The sequence below is a fragment of the Macaca nemestrina genome, chromosome 11 (genome assembly GCF_043159975.1).
Source record: "Macaca nemestrina isolate mMacNem1 chromosome 11, mMacNem.hap1, whole genome shotgun sequence".
Classification (NCBI taxonomy): Eukaryota; Metazoa; Chordata; class Mammalia; order Primates; family Cercopithecidae; genus Macaca; species Macaca nemestrina.
Genome location: NC_092135.1, coordinates 116500116 through 116522075, shown reverse-complemented (window position 1 = coordinate 116522075; position 21960 = coordinate 116500116). Strand labels below are relative to the sequence as shown.

General features: G+C 44.6%; 2 protein-coding genes and 1 long non-coding RNA gene across 9 annotated transcripts in view; 2 read left to right on the top strand and 1 right to left on the bottom strand.

The window, feature by feature from the left end:
- Window positions 1–7384, top strand: part of LOC105481220 (ubiquitin specific peptidase 37) — a 125916-nt gene extending 118532 nt beyond the window's left edge. For all 6 annotated transcript variants that reach the window (XM_071073383.1, XM_071073385.1, XM_071073381.1 and 3 more), the window contains 3 exons: window positions 180–249; window positions 1653–1791; window positions 2658–7384. In XM_071073383.1, coding sequence (XP_070929484.1) covers window positions 180–249; window positions 1653–1791; window positions 2658–2745 — 297 coding nt within the window. In that variant the 3' untranslated portion in view covers window positions 2746–7384. The remainder of the gene's footprint in view (window positions 1–179; window positions 250–1652; window positions 1792–2657) is intronic.
- Window positions 7385–8064: 680 nt separating this feature from the next.
- The window catches only part of LOC105481216 (villin 1), a 31925-nt gene continuing 18029 nt past the window's right edge, over window positions 8065–21960 (bottom strand). Inside the window, exons 17-20 of the mRNA XM_011740617.3 lie at window positions 21282–21470; window positions 19569–19637; window positions 17415–17555; window positions 8065–8429 (exon numbers count right to left, since the gene is read on the bottom strand). Of these exons, the coding sequence (XP_011738919.2) occupies window positions 8316–8429; window positions 17415–17555; window positions 19569–19637; window positions 21282–21470 (513 nt within the window). The 3' untranslated portion in view covers window positions 8065–8315. The remainder of the gene's footprint in view (window positions 8430–17414; window positions 17556–19568; window positions 19638–21281; window positions 21471–21960) is intronic.
- Window positions 9139–21894, top strand: LOC139357219 (uncharacterized). 2 transcript variants are annotated; one of them, XR_011610061.1, is made up of 4 exons: window positions 9139–10990; window positions 19516–19743; window positions 20382–20481; window positions 21463–21894. It is a non-coding gene; the product is annotated as an uncharacterized lncRNA (long non-coding RNA). The 2 variants fall into 2 exon arrangements; XR_011610060.1 differs by lacking the exon at window positions 9139–10990 and having other exon boundaries at window positions 19466–19743.

Here is a 21960-nt window from a genome sequence, read left to right as displayed (position 1 = left end):
TAAATTCTTAGTTGGGGGTGGAATTCTTGGGTCAAAGGGTATGAACAGATTTTTTAATTGATTCTTACTATGCCACACACCAAAGCTTAGCCATGTCAGCTTTAATAATAAATTTATATTCAGTGTTTTGCTTTTATTCAAATGAAGACTTAAAAGTTATACCCACTTCTGTTTTCCAGACAGGAAGTCTGCCTCATTCCTACCGGCTCATCAGTGTTGTCAGTCACATTGGTAGCACTTCTTCTTCAGGTGAATAGCCATCATGATTTCAGCTTTTTATCAATGAACTAGTCAGCATTTGCTCCTTATTACATTGCTCTTTGCCTAGCTTTGTGAGGTATGTTTTTCTTTTTTCTTTTCTTTTTTTTTTTTTTTTTTTTTTGAGATCCAGTCTCACTCTGTCACCCAGGATGGAGTGCAGTGGCACAATCTCAGCTCACTGCAGCCTCCACCTCCTGGGTCCAAGTGATTCTGCTGTCTCAGCCTCCCAAGTAGCTGGCATTACAGGCATGCACCACCAGGCCCAGCTAATTTTTGCATTTTTAGTAGAGATGGGGTTTCACCATGTTGGCCAGGCTGGTCTTGAACTCCTGGGATCAAGAGATCCACCCACCTTGGCCTCCCAAAGTGCTGGGATTACGGACATGAGCCACCATGCCCAGCCCATGAAGTGTAAGTTTTTCAAGAAAATCTTTGAAATCTACTTTAATCACACTCAGTGTGAATTGTGTTAATAGGTGTAACTGTTTTGATTTCTCTATTCATAAGTGACCTAAATTCCCCTGAACAAAATACATTAATCAAAAATGGTGTCCCAGTGTAGCATATGCCTCCTTAATTCTCTGTGTATATAAAAATATTTTTTTCTTATTTTCTTTTCTTTTCTTTTTTTTTTTTCCAAGAGACAGGGTCTCACTCTGTCACCAAGCTGGAGTGCAGTGGCACCATCATTAGCTCATTGCAGCATTGAATTCCTGGGCTCAGGAGCTCAAGAGATCCTCCTGCCTCAGCCTGCTGAGTAGCTGAGACTACACGTGCATGCCACCACACCTGACCAATTTTTTTTAATTTTTTGGATGGACAGGTTCTTGCTTTGTTGCCTAAGCTGGTTTCAAACTCCTGGCCTCAAGCAGTCCTCCTGCCTTGGCCTCCCAAAGTGCTGGGATTACAGGAGTGAGCCACTGTGCCTGGCCTGTATGTTTTTTCAATAGGTTTTAGACACAGTGTTGAGGATAAGTTGAATGTGGTAGTTTTTTTTCTCTTTCTCAAACTTCCTGCACCTGAGATAAATTCAGTGTGTTTTTATTTTTTATTTGTTTATTTTTTGAGACAGCGTCTCGCCCTGTCTCCCAGGCTGGAGTACAGTGGTGCTATCTCGGCTCACTGCAACCTCCACCTCCTGGGTTCAAACAGTTCTCCTGCCTCAGCCTCCTGAGTAGCTGGGACTACAGGCGCATGCCAGCATGCCCGGCTAATTTTTGTATTTTTAATAGAGATGGGGCTTCACCATGTTGGTCAGGCTGGTCTCGAACTCCTGATCTTGTGATCGCCTGCCTCAACCTCCCAAAGTGCTGGGATTACAGGCGGGAGCCATGACACCCGGCTTCGGTGTGTTTTTAAAAACCTTGATTTTAAGATGTTATTTGTTTCAGGTCATTACATTAGTGATGTGTATGACATTAAAAAGCAAGCGTGGTTTACTTACAATGACCTGGAGGTATCAAAAATCCAAGAGGCTGCTGTGCAGAGTGATCGAGATCGGAGTGGCTACATCTTCTTTTATATGCACAAGTAAGAAACTTTGCCAAATAATGAGTTAAAAATCACCTGAACTCTTTTCTTTGTTGTTTTTTTGTTTGTTTGTTTGTTTTGTTTTTTGTTTTTTTTCCTTTGAGGATAAAATGTTCCCATCAGTTGATTGGTTGAAAATTTTTGGTTTTTGTTATCTTTGGTTAGGGTCTGTCTCTTGATATTTCCCTGTAAGTCCAGAATATTTTCTCTCATAACTCAGCATTAATTGCTTATTACACAGTAGTATCTAGGTATGGAAGTTTGGATAATTTGTTTTTTTTTTTGTTTTTTTGTTTTTTTTTTTGTTTTTTGAGACGGAGTCTCGCTCTGTCGCCCAGGCTGGAGTGCAGTGGCGCGATCTCGGCTCACTGCAAGCTCCGCCTCCCGGGTTCACGCCATTCTCCTGCCTCAGCCTCCCGAGTAGCTGGGACTACAGGCGCCCACAACCGCGCCCGGCTAATTTTTTGTATTTTTAGTAGAGACGGGGTTTCACCGTGGTCTCGATCTCCTGACCTTGTGATCCGCCCGCCTCGGCCTCCCAGATAATTTGTTTTATGATAGAAGATGTCCTGTCATAAATCTTTTTGGTCATCCAGTTTTATCAGCTAGAAGATCTGATTTATATGGATGGGAATTACCTAGCATGTTCATTAAAGCTAACTATTGTCAGTTCCCCTCTATTCTTAAAAATCAGCATTCAAAGGGTTAAGATCAAATGAGTGAACTGCTTTTTTAATAAAATACAGGCAAGAAATGGAATTGTAAAGGTCTTATCTGTATCAATTTTATTTTACTTTTTCTCCTGCCTGTTCTTTGTTTCTACTTACTAAATTTCCTGTTTTATTTTTTGCTTGTTTTATCATAAGGGAGATCTTTGATGAGCTGCTGGAAACAGAAAAGAACTCTCAGTCACTTAGCATGGAAGTGGGGAAGACTACCCGTCAAGCCTCGTGAGGAACAAACTCCTGGGTTGGCAGTGTGCGCTGCATATTCTTACTGCTGCCCACCTCACCTTTCCTCTGCTGAAGGAGAATTTGGAATTCTGCTTGATGCGGGAGCAACAAACAGCTCAGGGCCAAACCAAAAGACAAAAATGGGAGTTACATAGAATGCTCCATGCTATTTTATGGAAACTTTGGTCTCACATCTGTAGCTGATTATCCTCTTTTTCTCCTATAAGAGTGGCACTTCCTTTTGTCTTAGGAATACATGTTGTAAATATATATCTGTGTGTGTGTGTACACACACACACACACACACACACACACACACACACACGATGAATGGAGCCTTAAAGAGTTAGGATGAGCCCCCAGAATATGCCTGCTCAAAATTAATAGCACAGCAGTTTGGAGAAGAAATGAAGGTGTCAAAGAGTCCGTTCACCTGAGAAATGTGTGAAGATGTACTTATCAGTTGGCTTTTAACTTTTATGTTCCTTGAGTAGTTTCACTCAAGTCTGTAACCTTTTGTGTGTTTCCTTATTAGTAAAGTTCACTGGAAAGCCAGCTCTTCATGTTACACTAATGACAGTTTGTTCTCTTTGCAAGAGAGGGGCATTGCTGTCACCTGACTTGAGGAGCTGTTTTTTTTGTTGTTGTTGTATGCAAATTTCATGAATTTGTGATGTCTTTGCTGTTTACATGCAGTCCCAAGAAATGGATTGTTGGTGCTTTGGAATATGTTACAGTCCCACATTTGATATTCCTCATATACTTTGCTCTCTCTAAGGAGATTTCTTCACACAGTATGTTCATCATATATCATCATCATTATTTTGGTGGTAAAGATAGAATCTTTTTTCTTTTTTTGTCATTCTGCCATGGAGCAGCATTACCCTAATGGATTGCAACCAAAACTTTAAACAGGTAGAAAGATATTTCTCCAATTGGGACTCCCCAGCAGGAATACTTAGGGATAAGGAAGAATGCTAGCATCTCTGTCTCTCAAATATAGGGAGGATTAGAAGAGTGTTCTTCTGATAAAGCTAAAATTCTGGACCACTAAAGCTAAAAGCCCTATTGCAAGTATGAAATTAAGTACTTGAGCTATAGGACAAACCTTGGGCATTTAACCATTTACTGTCTGGCTTTGCCTTTAAAATAGGATTGCAATTAAAATGTGATTGGCTTAGGTAATCCCAAGAACTAAAAAATAACAAAGGTGCGTAATATATTTATCTACTTTTTAGGTGCTCTGAGTTGAGGCAAAGTAGAGCGGCAACATTAAGTGCTATGCTAGTCACTTAGCTGACATAATCAGCTTGGTTAAGCAGCTTATGAAACCATATAAAGAATTCTTTTGAGGATGGAATTCTGTCCACAAAATAATTTTGTGAGCCCAGATGTCATTAGGATCACACAGAGTTAAGTGTAGCAAAAGGAAACCATCGTTGTATTCTTTCATGATTTTTCTTTTATTATAAACAAGGGATTATTCTTTAGTTCTCAGAGGTAGGGACAAACCATATCAGGTTTTCAGAAGGAAAAAACATTTAAAAACCCACCATCACTTGAGAGAATCGCTTGAACCCAGGAGGCAGAGGTTGCAGTGAGCCGAGATCACATCATTGCACTGCAGCCTGCGTGACAGTGAGACTCCATCTCATTAAAAAAAAGAAAAGAAAAGAAAAAAAAACACACAAATCATCATCACAGAAGATGCAACATATTTTCTGAAAGATTGCCTTAAGAGAGCTCCAGCCCTACTCTTGGAACTTGGATGTATTCTAATATAGTAACCTAAGTTTTGATTCTTTGAATTATAAATGGCCTCACCAGTTTTGCTTAACTACTGATAAATGCTTTGCCTCCTACCATCTACCTGTATACATTATTGTAATGAATGTTCCAAAATGGTAGAGTGGTAGAAAATGCCAGAGTAGTTTAGAGCAGAGGAAAATTTTGTTTTAAAACTAGCTTTAAAATTTTGTTTCATTTCTACCAGGAGACTCTTTAGTTTGGTTTGATTTTGCTTGGAAATAATTGGTTTTCTTATAAATGAGTGAAGTGGTGATAAAATTCTTTGGCTAGTTATTAATTATTTTACCTGTCTTTGCATTTGAGAGGCACTGTTAAAAATTATTGGGAAAGATTTAAAGTGCAGGCTGCGTTAAAACATGGAGAAAAATAGAAATAATGCCATAAGTCTAGATTGCCTCATGAAGCAGCCTCATTTGAATTGCTTTCATAGCTTTCATATGTGTATGGTTTAGAAGTACACTTACCTCAGAAACCTGATTTGATCTCATGTCTTGGGCAGGAGTTGTTGAAATAGGTTATGGGAATATATAAGTTATCTCACTGCTCATGTACTTGCATGTTTGGGACTCAAATTTTACTTGATGTCTGTCCATTCTTGTGGCCCTGTCAGCCTTCTCCTTCCTTTACTCCTTTAATCTATTTCTTTGACTACCAATGGAGATTTCAGCTGGACTATGTTGATGGGGCTTGTTGTTTTTTTTGAGCTGGCTGTATATATTTTAAAATTATAAATAGATAATATATTATTTTTTGCACATTGTTATCAGTTTGCCCAGAATTGGGGATAGGGCAGTTAGCATGTTGGGGCCAGGAAGGGACAAGTTAGATAAGGACTGAGTGCTTCCGTTGCAGGCAGTTTGCACAATACCTAATTAACCTTCCTATTGAAAATACCAAATGTGTGGTTACATTACTTTAAATGACATTGAATTGGAACTTGATGGCAATTAGTTCTAGATACAGCATTTTGATCTTTGTTGGAATTTTAAGGGAAAAATAAACTAAACTTCATATTTGTTTATTTTAATCCCGTAATAGTACTGAAGGTTGGAAAGTTGCATGTGGCTGGATGCTGTTAATTTCTTTAATAGCCATGACTACAATTTAAGCCTATGAGAAGATAGACTGTTTCATAGGGATATATTCACATGTGTGTGCACACTCAGGAGTTTTGTCTCAGCAGGATAGAATAAGCAAATCCATGAATTGGTCTTTTGTTAATACTTTGATTCTAAAAATTATTTGTTTACTTGCTATGGTCTGTTCATTCTGGGCCTAACTTTAAAGGCTCAATAACAAATACAACAAATGTAAATATGTTTACATTTTAAGACATATGCAGTGGTACTTACAGATCAGTTAATTAACTCCAGAAAGCAAATGTTAGACTACACATTTATTTTTCTCCTTGATCAAGTGTAAAATTCTGAAACAGGCTTTAAAATATAAAACCTCAGTAAAATAATCCATGAATTTACTGATTCTTCTATATCGTGTATAGTTACCATTATGTAACTATACACATGTACAGCTACAGATATAGTTGTATAATGAAAATTATCTGCAAACACCTAAATTAAAGAGAGAAAAAAAGTAGTTTGGAAACTCATTTGTGGTCTACTGAAAAGAGGTTATATTAAAGCAAATAAAAATATTTTCCTTCTCTGTCCTCTGAAATGATTGCAGTGGATACTCTTAGTTATCCCATTTTGTGGGGGTGGAGGGCCTTTTTAATTTAATTGACCCCCCAAGGTGGTCTTTTGTTTTAAACGGGCAGTGGGGGAGGAAACAGAGCTGGTCTCCAAGTACATGTGGATTTTTAGAAAAATCAACAACCCAACACCAGATGCAAGTCACATAGAACTGTTCCAATAAAATGGATGAATGTTTTTTTCCTCCCCATTTTGCTTTATGCTGAGTATTGCACTTTTGCAAGTGTATGCAAAAACTAAATAGACTTCTGCCCTCCTCTTTTTATTGCATTACTTCAAAATTCTAATTTTGTCTCTACTGATATGTCTTATTAACATCTGAAAAAAATATATATATTTTATTGGAAAATTCTAGTTTGTTAGGCCTTGAAAGTTTTGTGACAGTTATTTTGCTGTGTTTCACCACAATCATTCACCTTATGGCATGCTTTGATTACTAGACTTCAGGCAGTCTCATTCATTGTATCATACTTACACACAATAGTAAGTTGTCTCCATGTGTGCTATGTCTGAGGTGTATGGAGTTTTTATTTAAAAAGTGTGCCAGGCTGAATATAAGCATTTGATTTTGTAACATTGGACTTTTCTTAAAAGTATAGAAGTTCAAAGTATAGGTATGTCCATTGGCATAAGAATAGAGAGGGTGAGAGTCTGGACCAGGATCCAGGTTTGTCCAGTCAGACATCAGAAACTGGTCTTCAAAAATAGTGGGCCTGTGTGAAGAGTGAGACCACGTGTGGGTGTGCATACCTCCTGTCCCCAGGTTTCCCTCCCTTTGAGCTTATCCTTCCCTCCCTAATTTCTCTGGCCTATTGTCATCGTTGTTTCTTTACATTTAAGGAGAGAAAAACAAAAATGAGATTCGTACACTTTGCCTAATTGAGCCACTACCAGGTTTTCTGGCAGCTGTGGCCACATTATTTGTGAGATGATTTTTTTTCTTTATGTTCAGAGTGACTTCTGATTCTGATTCTTTATGTTTTGTATGGAGCGGCACTTTTATCTGTGTTTTAGCAGAACTGTTCCTCTGTATCCTTTACGGTTTTTGTTTTTGTTTCCTTTTTAAATTATGCATAGAGTTTTTTTGTGTGTATGAAATTAAAGCCTTTATTAACCTTCTGTTGATTTGACTGTTATTTCTGAAAAGGACACATTCTTGCTGATACTTATAACAACCTATTCAAAGTTGTGGAAATCACCTTCTGTTGGCTTTCTGACATGGACTTCCTTGCAGCGTTGTTACTTCTTAAAAGGAACAGAATGGCAAACCAGTGTTTGGCCGTAGTCCCCGTTGATTATTGTTATTTTCATCTGAGGAGCCTGTGAAGCTTTGCGGAGGCTTCTGGATAAGTTTGTAAACCTAGCATTGGCCTTCACTAGGCTCTTCCTTTGCCTTATTATTAAGGGTTGGGAGAAGAAGTGAAATAGCATATGCATTTCTTACTTGCCTTTAGGTCTCAAGCCTAGCCCCAGTGGATGTGCTGCTCTCACAGTACTGTTTGGTATTTGTGAAACCTCCTAGAGGGTAGTCTTGTGGACCATTCAACTCTCCTTCAACCCTTTAACTTACCCACTGAGTAAGGCAGTAAGGAAAGTAAATGTGAAAAGGAAAAGCTGTTACTCTGGGGAAGATGTAAACCTGCAAAATGCTTCAGCCTACCTGCCATAGATAAAAATGAGTCATGATAGAGGACAAGCTAGGTAGGGTAGTGCCTCAGAACTCTAATGTTCCATGGAGTGTTTGTGCTCTTCTAAGAAGAGAGACTCTAGAACAGGAGTATTAAAAATGATGCAATACCTCAGGATAGAAACAATCTAGCGACCTTCTTAGAAGTTGAAATGAGGACCATAGGCTCCTTTTGGGGAATCATCTTTCTGAAGGAATAGGTACATTATTAAACAAAAGTGGCATTTGCCACAGAAGTTTGTGCTCATAGGCACAAACTTTAACTGCAAATTTTCACTTCAATTGGTGTAGGACTAATATCGGTGAGAAAATGAGACCCCACAATCAGGGTAGGGTACTGCTTTACAACCACAGCTCCTCTTCTCAAAATAGTCCTTTTTCTTTCTTCAGATTTTGTTGCTTCCATCGAGGCAGAGTGGAGAAGGCAGCTGGAGTCATCCCAAAGGCCTGAGTGAAATCTTCAATGGACAGGTGCTCCTAGAAGAGAGGGACCAGAGGGCAAAGGTCACATATCCTTTCCTCCTCCCTTACCCTCAGGTGCCGTTTGCTCAGATGAGTCATATAGATGTGGTGTATAATCAAATAAATGAAGAGTAAACACAAGCAATGTCAGGAGAGCCAGAAAAGGGATGGAGAGGAGGTGAATATGGTATTTTGGTATTCCAGAGGTTTATCCCTGGATTTTTTTTTTTTTCTTTTTTTCCCAGACCGTGTCTTGTTCTGTTGCACAGGCTGGAGTGCAGTGGCACGAACTCAGTTCACTGCAACCTGCAACCTCCACCTCCTGATTTCAAGCGATTCTCCTGCCTCAGCCTCCCAAGTAGCTGAGATTACAGGCATGCACCACCATGCCCTGCTAACCTTTGTATTTTTAGTAGAGACGGAGTTTTACCATGTTGGCCAAGCTGGTCTCGAACTCCTGACCTCAAGTGATCCACCCTACTCGGCCTCCCAAAGTGCTGGGATTACAGGTGTGAGCCAGCACACCTGGCCTGATCCCTGAATTTTTAACAATGAAAAGATAGTAGTGTAGTAGATTGAGATGTTCTTTTTACAAGGGTCAAGTTCACATTAGCCCAAATAAGAATTAGGACTCTTCTTTCCAAGCCTTAGTTTTCCTCTCTATTAAATGGGGAACGTTTCTTTTTTTTTTTTTTTTTTTTTTTTTTTTTTTTTTTTTTAAAGACAGAGTCTTACTCTGTTCCCCAGGCTAGAAAGCAGTGGCACACGATCTTGACTCACTGCAACGTCCACCTCCCAGATTCAAGCAATTCTCCTGCCTCAGCCTCCTGAGTAGCTAGGACTACAGGCACCTGGCACCACGCCCGGCTAATTTTTGTATTTTTAGTAGAGATGAGGTTTTGCCTTTTGGCCAGGCTGGTCTCGAACTCCTGGCCTCAAGTGATCCACCCACCTTGACCTCCCAAAGTGCTGGGATTACAGGCATGAGCCACCATGCCTAGCCATTGTTTTTTTTGTTTTTGTTTTGTTTTTTGAAACAGCGTCTTGCTCTGTCACACAGGCTGGAGTGCAGTGACACAATCTCAGCTCACTCTAGCCTCAACCTCCTGGGCTCAAGCAGTCCTCCCATCTCAGCCTCCCGAGTAGCTGGGACCACAGGCATGCACTACCATGTTGCCCAGGCAGGTCTGGAATCCCTGAGCTCAAGCATCCACCCGCCTTGGCCTCCCAAAGTGCTGGGATTATAAGCGTGAGCCACCAACCCCAGCCAGGAACATTCAAGGCAAATTTTCACTTGCTTTTATGAAAATGAAAATAATATTACATATGAAAGTGTACTGAAAACAAATTAGGCAGGCATGGTGGCACACACCTGTAATCCCAGCTGCTCTGGAGGCTGAGGCAGGAGAATCGCTTGAACCCAGGAGGCAGAGGTTGCAGTGAGCTGAGATCGTGCCACTGCACTCCAACCTGGGCGATAGTTTTCCATCTCACAAACACAAAACATAGTATGTTGCTCATTTACCTCCACTTAAACAGTGAATCCAAGCTGCCCACAAAGCAAGCAGATGAGCCCTATAAGGGTATCTGCTCTAGTCTGGGTATGTGAGATTTTATTAGGGCCAGGTGTGGTGGCTCATGTCTGTAATTCCAGCACTTTGGGAGGCCAAGTCAGGCAGATTGCTTGAGTTCAGGAGTTCAAGACTAGCCTGGGCAACATGGTAAAACCCTGTCTCTACCAAAAAAATTCAAAAATTAGCCAGGTATGGTGGTGCACATCTATAGTCCCAGTTACTCAGGAGGCTGAGGTGGCAGGATCACTTGAGCCCAGGTGGCAGAGGTTGCAGTAAGCCAAGATAGTACCATTGTACTCCAGCCTGGGTGAAAGAACAAGACCCTGTCTCAAAAAAAACATTTTATTGCTGTCACAGGACATACAACTCTTCTAGCAAAAGACTGTCACCCTCAGGAGAAGTCTCCCTCCTGGGCCCTACTTTGCTTTGGATCAAGTTAACAGACTGCCTGCAAGGGAAGTAGGACCCACTCCAGCCCTAATGGATGGAGCAAAGTAGGAATCTAGTTTCCATATACTGCTGTGGCACTTACAAAGGAACTGAGGCAGATTTGAATATTCCCATTTTCAGGTGATGCAGTTAAAGTTTAAGAAAGTCAGGCCGGCGTGTTGGCTCACACCTGTAATCCCAACACTTTGGGAGGCCAAGGCAAGTGGATCATGAGGTCAGGAGTTCGAGCCAAGCCTGGCCAACATGGTGAAACCCTGTCTCTACTAAAAATACAAAAATTAGCTGGGCGTGGTGGCAGGCACCTGTAATCCCAGCTGCTCCGGAGGCTGAGGCGGGATAATTGCTTAAACCTGGGATGCAGAGGTTGCAGTGAACGAGATGGCGCCACTGCACTCCAGCCTGGGCAACAGAGCAAGACTCTGTCTCAAAAAAAAAAAAGTCAAGGTCACCTCATTCCAATATATGTTCCACTGCACCATGCTGACTTTCTTCCTTGAGTTTCAGGTATACTGTAAAGCCCTCTTGTCAGCTTTCAACTCCCAGACCTGCAAGGTAAGCTATTAACACTTGCAGTTGGCCACAATTTTACCATTATGGATAGCTTCATCACTCTTGGCTTACAGGTTTGGTTCCCAGTTAAAAGGCAACTTGTTGGCCAGGTGCAGTGGCTCATACCTATAATCCCAGCACTTTGGGAGGCCTAGGCGGGTGGATCACCTGAGGTCATGAGTTCGAGACCAGCCTGGCCAACATGGTGAAACCGCGTCTCTACTAAAAATACAAAAAATTAGCAGGCATGGTGGTGGGAACCTGTATTCTCAGCTACTTGGGAGGCTGAGGCAGGAGAATAGCTTGAACCCGGGAGGCGGAGGCTGCAGTAAGCCAAGATCATGCCACTGCACTCCAGTCTGGGCAACACAGTGAGACTCTGTCTCAAAAAAAAAGAAAAGACAACTTGTTCATCCTCATCAGTTTTTTATATTCTTCTGTGAATGTGTCAGATTATTTTTTAGGAGGAGGTTTTGCTTAGAGAGTGGGAGGGTAGCAGCAGAAGGTACAACTGAGGTCGGGGGAAGGATTCCAATAGAAGACACTAGGAAGGCCAAAGAACAAATTCAGAACTAAATTTTGCCTAGCTTTTTGAGTTGAAAAAATACTTGGATAAACAAGTAATACTAGCTTCTCTCATCCTGTGAATGATCCAGAAGATTAGATAGCACAATTTTACATTTTTACTCTTGGCTAGGAAATCACAACTGGGAGTCACTACCTTTCTAAGCTTTGGGTGTCTTCAGCCATAAGATGAAGGAATTCACTGAAATGACTTTTGTTCCCAGCACTAAGATGATAATGACACTGTTTAAGGCAAGCTAAATACCCTCAAGGCACACTCAGTTAAGAGTCCCAAATTAAAGTTGCTATAAAACAGCATCTCTCAGCCTTCATCTCTGCTGCTCTAAGCACCAAGAGGTAGACAGTGTAGAGGCGAGACTTGTGGGTTTCCTTTAATACTTAGGCTGCTCTGCTAAGATGGAGTTGCCCTAGGGAACATTTTATTGACTCCCACAGAGAGCCCTGAATTAAACAGCTTCTTAGTAAACACCTATAGATGGATTTCAACCTCAGGGGGGGTCTGATGCTCCAGATTTCTAACCTGTCAGATTTGCCTCCCACCCTGGGCATTCTCTCCTTAAGTTTCCTGGAAGCCTTCCCCACTCCCCGAGGCAGAGTAGGGGAGTATTTGGTTTTGGTTTGGGGCTTCTTTTTGTTTTTTGGGGGGGAGGCTGAGACAGGGTCGTGCTCTGTCACCCATTCTGGAGTGTGGTGACAATCACAGATCACCTGCAGTGCCAATCTCCTGGGCTCACCCTCCTGGGTAGCTGGGACAACAGGTGCTGGGTAGCTGGGACACCCTCCTGGGTAGCTGGGACACCCTCCTGGGTAGCTGGGACAACCGGGCTAATTTTTGTATTTTTTTGTAGAGACAGTGTCTCACTTTATTGCCCAGGCTGGTCTCAAACTCCTGGGCTCAAGCAATCTGCCTGCCTTGGCCTCCCAAAGTGCCTGGGATTACAGGCATGAGCCACTGCACTCAGCTGAGTACTTGGTTTTGGAAGAAAGAGGATAAATATAAATGATTTGGGGATCAGTGGATGGGGAAGAGCTGCCATACCCCACATCTGTGTGTAGCACCCTCCCCCCAGGTTCCTCACAGCTGTGGCTGCTATGTCCTAGGTCTTTGCTGTCTCTGGTCCAGCCTGGCTCTTCAGTTTTGTTAGGACTGCTGGACTCTGACCCCTCAGGCTAGATAGCAGGGACTACCCATCCTAGTGGACTTGTATCTTTCCGTTGGTCCTGTTCCTGAACCTGCAGTCCTGCCAGCTGATTACCAGCCTCACCCATGCCCACATCTGCCTCCCTGTTGTTTACTCATCAGTGCACAAATACTTAGATTACCATCTTGCTCTGCCTGCAGCCAGACCCACCACCCCACTGTTGTCACTGGCTCACCTTGCAAGATTGGAGCAGACAGATCTGAAAACCTCTCCTACACTCCCACATGACACTGAACTCCGCTCTCCCACAAGAATGTATACTACTTCCATGATTAAAAAAATCAGCTGTAGTCGGGTGCGGTGGCTCACACCTGTAATCCCAGCACTTTGGGAGGCCAAGGCGGGTGGATCGCAAGGTCAGGAGATTGAGACCATCCTGGCTAGTGCAGTGAAACCCCATCTCTACTAAAAATACAAAAAAATTAGCCGGGCGTGGTGGCAGGCGCCTGTAGTCCCAGCTACTCGGGAGGCTGAGGCAGGAGAATGGCGTGAACCCGGGAGGCGGAGCTTGCAGTGAGCCGAGATTGCGCCACTGAACTCCAGCCTGGGCGACAGAGCAAGACTCCGTCTCAAAAAAAAAAAAAAAAAAAAATCAGCTGTAAGCCGGGCGGGCGCAGTGGCTCATGCCTCTAATCCCAGCACTTTGGGAGGCTAAGGCGGGTGGATCACAAGGTCAAGAGATCGAGCCCATACTGGCTAACATGGTGAAACCCCATCTCTACTAAAAATACAAAAATTAGCCGGGCGTAGTGGCAGGCGCCTATAATCCCAGCTACTCGGGAGGCTAAGGCAAGAGAATGGCGTGAACCCGGGAGGCGGAACTTGGAATGAGCCGAGATCACGCCACTGCACTCCAACCTGGATGACAGAGCAAGACTCTGTCTCAAAAAAAAAGAAAAAAAAGTCGGCTGCAGGCCAGATGCAGTGGCTCACGCCTGTAATCCCAACACTTTGGGAAGTTGAGGTGAGTGGATCACCTGAGGTCAGGAGTTTGAGACCAACCTGACCAATCTGGTGAAACCCTGTCTCAACTAAAAATACAAAAACAAATTAGCCGGGTGTGGTGGCGCACGCCTGTAATCCCAGCTACTTGGGAAGTTGAGGCAGGAGAATTGCTTGAACCAGGGAGGCAGAGGTTGCAGTGAGCCGAGATCACGCCATTGCACTCCATCCTGGGCAACGAGTGAAACCCCATCTCAAAAAACAAAACAAAAAAATCAGCCACAGGCCGGGTGCAGCATCTCATGCCTGTAATCCCAGCACTTTGGGAGGCAGAGGCAGGTGGATCACCTGAGGTCAGGAGTTGGAGACCAGCCTAGCCAATATGGTGAAACCCCATCTCTACTAAAAATACAAAAATTAGCCAGGCGTGATGGCATGCGCCTGTAGTCCCAAGCTACTAAGGAGGCTGAGACAGGAGAATTGCTTGAACTCAGGAAGTGGAGGTTACAGTGAACCAAGCTTGTGCCACTGCACTTCAGCCTGGGCAACAGAGACTCTGTCTCAAAAAAAAAAAAAAAAAAAAAAAAAAAAAAAAAACGCTACAGAAAACTGGTTTTTAAAAAAGAATCTAAGCCTTCTTTGCTTCTACCATGATGGGGCTGTCTTGAGTCTGTCCATTTAAAATTAGCAATCCATTTCTGCCTTCCATCAATCCTCTGGTTCAATAACATTGGCTGCCCTCCTTTAGAAATACCTCCTTTATTGGCCAGGCGTGGTGGCTCATGCTTGTAATAGCACTTTGGGAGTCCAAGGCGGGCAGATCACCTGAGGTCAGGAGTTTGAGACCAGCCTGGCTAACATGGGGAAACCCTGTCTCGACTAAAAATACTAAAATTAGACAAGCGTGGTGGTGTGTGGCTGTAATCCTACCTACTTGGAGGCTGAGGCAGGAGAATCACTTGAACCTGGGAGACAGAGGTTGCAGTTAGCTGAGATCACGCCACTGCACTCCAGCCTGGGCGACAGAGCAAGACTCCATCTCAAAAAAAAAAAAAAAAAGAAAGAAAGAAATACCTCCTTTATGCTCCATGGCGTGATGGTAACAGTGGGACTCCAAAGGCCTGGTTCTTGCTCTGGCTTTGCAACTAACTAGTAATGTTAGGCAAGTCACTTCATCTCTCTGGATCTCAGTTTTCTCAGGTATAGAACAGGAGATAATAACAGCTTTCATTTGTAGAGTACTATGTACCAAGGGCTGGGCTTACCTTGTCATCATACTGGGATCATCCCAAAGTTACAGTGAGGACACATGTGCCTCCTAACCTTCCAGCAACCTCACAGATGAGAGAACCAGGAGAGAACACAGGAATGTGCTCTTTTTTTTTTTTTTTTTTTTTTTTTTTTTTTTTTTTTTTGAGACGGAGTCTGGCTCTGTCGCCCAGGCTGGAGTGCAGTGGCGCGATCTCGGCTCACTGCAAGCTCCACCTCCCGGGTTCACGCCATTCTCCTGCCTCAGCCTCCCGAGTAGCTGGGACTACAGGCGCCCACAACCGCGCCCGGCTAATTTTTTGTATTTTTAGTAGAGACGGGGTTTCACCGTGGTCTCGATCTCCTGACCTTGTGATCCGCCCGCCTCGGCCTCCCAAAGTGCTGAGATTACAGGCGTGAGCCACCGCACCCGGCCAGGAATGTGCTCTCTAAGGTAAAAGGCAGAATTGAAATTCTCTGGGAACAAAACACTTTATATTGAGTCGAAACCCTTAACAGACTTTGATGTTCTGAGAGAGAAACTAGGTATCTCTCTTCTGTGATCCCTTGATTCATTTGTAAGACTACTTTTTGACTTACATAGAGTATATTATCTCTCCTCTCAATACCCCTAAGCTAGATTGGCAGCCTATTTTGGATCTTCGTGAAGTGGGAATGAATATTAGAAATGGGTTCTTAGGCTGGGTGCAGTGGCTCACACCTGTAATTCCAACACTTTGGGAGGCTGAGATGGGAGGATCACTTGAGCCCAGAAAGTTGAGGCTGCAGTAAGCCATGATTGCAACAGCACTCCAGCCTGGGCAACAGAGTGAGATCCTATCTCAAATTTTAAAAAAGTGTCCAGCCCCAAACTCCATTCCTCACACGCACACAAAAAAGTGTTTTGAACAAGCTCTTCTTGCTGTGCTAACCACAGTTACCGCATGGACCATGTGCTGATGAGTCTTAAATTCATATCTCTGCCCTGGTGTTCCTCTGAATTGCCTGCCCGCTGAACATGTATCTAAACCTCAAAGGATGTAGCTACCACTAAACTAAGCTCAGCCTGATCCAGTTTTCTATCGTGGAGAATGATGCTATTTTCTCTTCTCTCATACTCTTTATCCAGTAATTACCAAATATCGTTGATTTTACCTCCTAAATGTTTCTCTCCACCATGACCTATTCTAGATTCCCACCTACCTATCAGCCTGAGAGCAGCTACGCTGTCTCTCCTAACTGGTGTTCCTATGGCTGCTCTTGCCACCTTCCAGGCTTTTGTTCAATGAGCAGCTGTAATTATTATTAGTTTTTTGTTTTGTTTTTTGAAACGGAGTTTCACTCTTGTCATCGAGGCTGGAGTGCAATGGTGAAATCTCGGCTCACTGCAACCTCCACCTCCTGGGTTCAAGTGATTCTCCTGCCTCAGCATCCCAAGTACCTGGGATTATAGGCACAAGCCACCACGCCCGGCTATTTTTGTAATTTTAGTAGAGTTGGGGTTTCACTATGTTGGCCAGGCTGGTCTCGAACACCTGACCTCAGGTGGTCCGCATGCCTTGGCCTCTCAAAGTGCTGGGATTACAGGCATGAGCCACCGTGCCCAGCCCAGTGTAAGTCTGTCACTCTGCTACTTCAACCATAATGATACTCCCCTTCACTGCCAGGATACATGATACGATCCTTAACTTGGGGTAGAAGGCACTGCCACTTCAGCCCTGCCTCCCTCCCTGGCTCTGCACACCACAGCCACTCTGGCTATCTTACAGCTTTGCCCCCATTTTTATCCCTTGCCTTTGGGCTTCATGTTAGCTGTCCCTTCTCCAGAACTAACTTACTTTGTCTCAATAATTCCGGTTTATCTTTCAGAAGGAAATCTCTAAATCAGGCTCCTCTTTGTAATACCTTTTTTTCTTTTTCTTTTTTTGAGACAGTCTCACTTTGTTGCCCAGGGTGGAATGCAGTGGCATGATCTTGGCTCACTGCAACTTCCACCTCCCAGGTTCAAGCAATTCTCATGACTCAGCCTCCCGAGTAGCTGGGATTACAGGTGTACACCACCACACCTGGCTAATTGTTATAGTTTTAGTAGAGATGGAGTTTCACCATATTGGTCAGGCTGGTCTGAAACTCCTGACCTCAGGTAATCCACCCGCCTCAGCCTCCCAAAGTGCTGGGATTACAGGCATGAGCCACTGCACCCGGCCCTGTTTGTAATACTCTTCACAGCTCCTGTACTTCACTTTCTGGCACTTAACCCTTAAATTAAATAATAGTGTAACCAGACTTCTCTGATCTCTCTCCTCCTGAAATATAAGCTGGTATGAAGGCAGGATCCCATCTGTCTTGTTCATCCCCAGCACCTAGTCACCTGTAGGGCCAAATCTGGGAGTCAACTATGGTGGTCCAACAAATGGACTTATTTGTCCTCCTTTGAGGGTCTGACCTACCTCCTTCCTGCTGGGATCCACACCCTCGGGGAGCTCCTCTACAGGCTTGTTCACTAGCTGCTCGAGGGGGAAGATGGGCCGAGACCCAGAACTGAGGTTGCTGTTAGCATTGAACACGTCCACTTTCGAGCTTGTGACCTCCTAGGAAAGAAAAGGAAACCACTGGTTACTTAGCTGGTGTGCAGCTACCTCCCAGGCTGCCTTTCTCTCTGAAGTCTCTAGGGCACCACCTTCCAAGAAGCCTCCCATGTCCCACCCCACCCTGCCACACATACACTCATAAGAACACAACATAGGCCGGGCGTGGTGGCTCACGCCTGTAATCCCAGCACTTTGGGAGGTTGAGGTGGATAGATCACTTGAGGTCAGGAATTCAAGACCAGCCTGTCTAACATGGTGAAACCACGTCTCTACTGAAAATACAAAACTTAGCCAGGCATGGTGGTGGGCGCCTGTAATCCCAGCTACTCAGGAGGCTGAAGTAGGAGAATCATTTGAACCTGGAAGGTGGAGGTTGCAGTGAACTGAGATCATGCCACTGCGCTCCGGCCTGGGCAACAGAGAGAGACTCCTCAAAAAAAAAAAAAAAAAAAGCCAAAAAAAACCACACACACAACATAGAGCTTAGTGGTCTGTTCTGACCAAAGTCCATTGGTGAAAAATGACTCTTTTCTTTAATGATTCATTAACTTTCCCATGGCTTCCCCCAGAGTTTGAGATCTAGCCTGGATATTTGTGACCCTGTCTCTCTTACCTCTTGTGAAATTGTCATCTATAAAGTCACTTAACCTTGACCTATCTATACGTGCCAGTCTGTACTGTCAGTCCACCAAGAAAGGTTTCGTGAGTGCCGTAAGTTTTGACCATCTGTTGATTATACCCCAGTGTGCTTGTGAACTTACTCTTGAATTCTGGACACATTCCTCAGAGTTAGCTCTGTCTTGTTCCCTCTGTAAGCCTGTGAACTTCTCAAAGCAAAGGTTTTGATTTCATATTCCCATGTCCCAGGCCTAAAGGCTAAATACATTTCCTTTTTTGGGGGGTGGGGGGACTGCGGAGGGGCAGGAGTTTTTTTTGAGACAGGGTCTGACTCTGTTGCCCAGGCTGCAGTGCAGTGGCACAATTTCAGCTCACTGCAACCTCTGCCTCCTGGGCTCAAACCAACCTCCCACCTCAGCGTCCTGAGTAGCTGGGACCACAGGCACATGCCACCACTCCTGGCTGTTTTTTATTTTTTGTAAAGATGAGGTTTCCCCATGTTACCAAGACTAGTCTCAAACTCCTGGGCTCAAGCAATCCACCCTCCTCGGCCTCCCAAAGTGCTGAGATTACAGGCGTGAGCCCCTGCGCCCGGCCTAAATACATTTCTGTTAACTCACTGAAAGACCAAAGGAATTGTAGTTATTCTACCTAGAGAAGGGACCCCAAGGGTGATGGTGTGTAGAGACAGCATTCTTTCTCAAAGTGTAGTCCATGGACTAACTACATGAAATTACCTTTTAAAAATAAGATTTAAAAGATGCAGATTCCTAGGTGCCAATTCTTAGTCTATAAACCAGAATATTTGGGAATGGGGCCTTGGAATCTGCATTTTAATATGCTTCCCCCTTACTCCCTGCCCCCAGTTCCCAGACTTTTATGCATGATAAAAATCTGAGAACCAGGCCGGGCGTCGTGGCTCATGCCTGCAATCCCAGCACTTTGGGAGGCCAAGGCTGGGGGATCACTTGAGGTCAGGAGTTTGAGACCAGCCTGGCCAACATGGTGAAACCTTGTCTCTACTAAAAATACAAAAATTAGCCAGGCATGGCAGCACACACCTGTAATCCCAGCTACTTGGGAGGTTGAGGCATGAGAATCACTTGAACCCGGGAGGTAGAGGTTGCAGTGAGCCGAGATCCTGCCACTGCACTCCAGCCTGGGAGGCAGAGTGAAACTGTGTCTCAAAAAAAAAATTGAGAACCATTTCACTAGGAAATTGAGGAAACAAAACCACTAGAGGCACTGGAGTTAAACAGCAAGAAGAATGAGAAGTAGGGAGAAATAGGAGGGAAAGCACAGGACACTGGTGTCTTCTCTGCAGCATTCTTGGCTCCCACAGGTCTGACCACCAGCTGGCCACTGCAAGGCCCAGCCACCCTGCCCCGGACTCACAGCAGTGATCTGGCTCCAGTCCCTAGAGTTGCCAAGCTCCACCTTCAAGTCCTCATAGGATTTGGCGTTCTGCACATAAAGTAAATAACAGATTAGACCTGGATCTCAGCAGAGAAGATGGATGAGAAGCCGTTTTCCCTCAGGAATGGAAAGAAGGCTGGTCTGGGGCCTAGTGGTAAAGGAAAGAGGATACACAGGCTGAGGCTGGAGGAGGGTCCCCGAAAAAGGAGATTAGGTGGTGAGGTTGGGACCAGAGGGGCTGCCAGATCAGAAAAGGGCAGGGCAGGCTATATTTGTCCCAGCTCAGCCTGACTTGGGGATGGGGAGGATCTTTTCCCACCTGCAGGGGCCAGGGCAAGAACCGCAGGCAGTGTGGAGAACCCAGCCTAGGTTATGTAGGCTCTGGGGAATGCAGGGCTCCTGGGGATGGGCGGGGGTCCCCCCAGATCCTAGAAGGGATCCCTGCCACAGAGGAGTGAAGGGACCATGGCTCTCTGAGGAGACCCATCTCCATATCCTAGAGCACACTTATGCTGAATGAATGAATGAGTGAATGAGGCTGAGAGAGAAGCCAGCACACACTTGAGGTGAGGGAAGGGTGATAACTAAAGTGAACTGAGAAAACCTGGCATCTTGATATGCTGCCTTGAGTAAAAACTAAACTCAGCCCATCTAACTGCAGAATTTAAAAAACAAACCAACAGATTTAAGGAAATTAAGCTTTCTGCTTCCCTAAACCCATGTGTTATGACAATTTAGAGCACCCAGAGCCACCAGGCCAGGCTTCACTCTACCTTGGCCTTCTTCCTACAGAAAACCTTTGCTGGAGTTCCATCCTGGGGATCTGCCCCTTGCTTCTATGTGGGGCCAGTTTAGGAAACGCCCCGTGGGAGCTTGGCACACCATCCCTCAGGTAAGGACCACATACATGACCCATTTTGCTTAGAATTTAGCACCAGGGGCCGGGCGCGGTGGCTCAAGCCTGTAATCCCAGCACTTTGGGAGGCCGAGACGGGCGGATCACGAGGTCAGGAGATGGAGACTATCCTGGCTAACATGGTGAAACCCCGTCTCTACTAAAAAATACAAAAAACTAGCTGGATGAGGTGGCGGGCGCCTGTAGTTCCAGCTACTCGGGAAGCTGAGGCAGGAGAATGGCGTAAACCCGGGAGGCGGAGCTTGCAGTGAGCTGAGATCCGGCCACTGCACCCCAGCCTGGGTGACAGAGCGAGACTCCATCTCAAAAAAAAAAAGAATTTAGCACCAGGAAGACATTTGTCAATTCTTTAGAACCAGCATGTTTCAGCTGGCACGGAGGATCCACCGTGTTGCTGCAATGATGAGAAAGAACATTCTCACCTGCGCTGCCCAACACAGTAGCTGACAGCCACATGTGGCTAGTGACAAACTGAATTTTGAATTGTGTTTAATTTAAATAATCAGTACATTTCTTATCTATACTATCCAGCAGCTTTGCTCTAAAAGTAGTGTGCAAACAAGGCACTGTAATTAGCCTTGATTTTTGATAGACTTCTTCCCTCTCACCAGGAGGCCTAATGGCCTTAGTGCAGCCTTACTTTCTATTCTAAGCCTCTTCTAGCCCCTTTCTAAATCAGCAGGTCATACATCCCAAAGAGACGGAATGGCCTGCGGGAATCAGCACTGATCTCCAGGCAGGGCTAGAGAAGGACATGCTGGGATGAGGCCACTCACACTCCACTTAAAGGGATCCCAAGCCAGGAACCAGCCTGTGAAGGTGGGGGGCTCGTATCCCTGCTTCACCACAATGATGGGGGTCTCGGGGTCACGCCCGCTGGGATGGGTCTTGAGGTATTCCTGCGCGGTGATGGCTGCAGCCTTCTTCTCCTCCTCATTGGCATGTTTCCCAATCCAGAAGAAGACCTATTGAGAAATCCAGGAGATCAGTCCGTCCTTCCTGTCCTCCCTGGCCCACAGGGCTCTGCCTCAGTTGTCCAACAGTGAAGCCCTGACTTTGACCCTGTCTCTACCACTACCAGCCAAATGACCTAGGGCAGGCACCATCTGGCCTTGAATTTGTATCTGCGAAATTAGGAGGTTGGACAGATGCCTTGTACTTGGATATTCTGCAAATGTGTGTCCCCCAGACTGTCCAAAGCCCAGGATTATCAAAAACACTCCTGCTCTCATGTGAAATAAATAGGACTTTGGGAGAGAATATGCTCTTCCCTGCAGCCTCTCTTGAGCACGTTACTCCCCACCTTCCTTCTTTCTTACACTTCTGGTGTTCATACCATTTCCAGGGAGAAATTATGTGAGGACCAATAAAATGTTGACACTTACCTAACCTTAAAGCCACTCTTTCTTGGCCCTGGGGATTGAGGTGGCTGGGAAGAGGGGTCCCCAGGCCCTT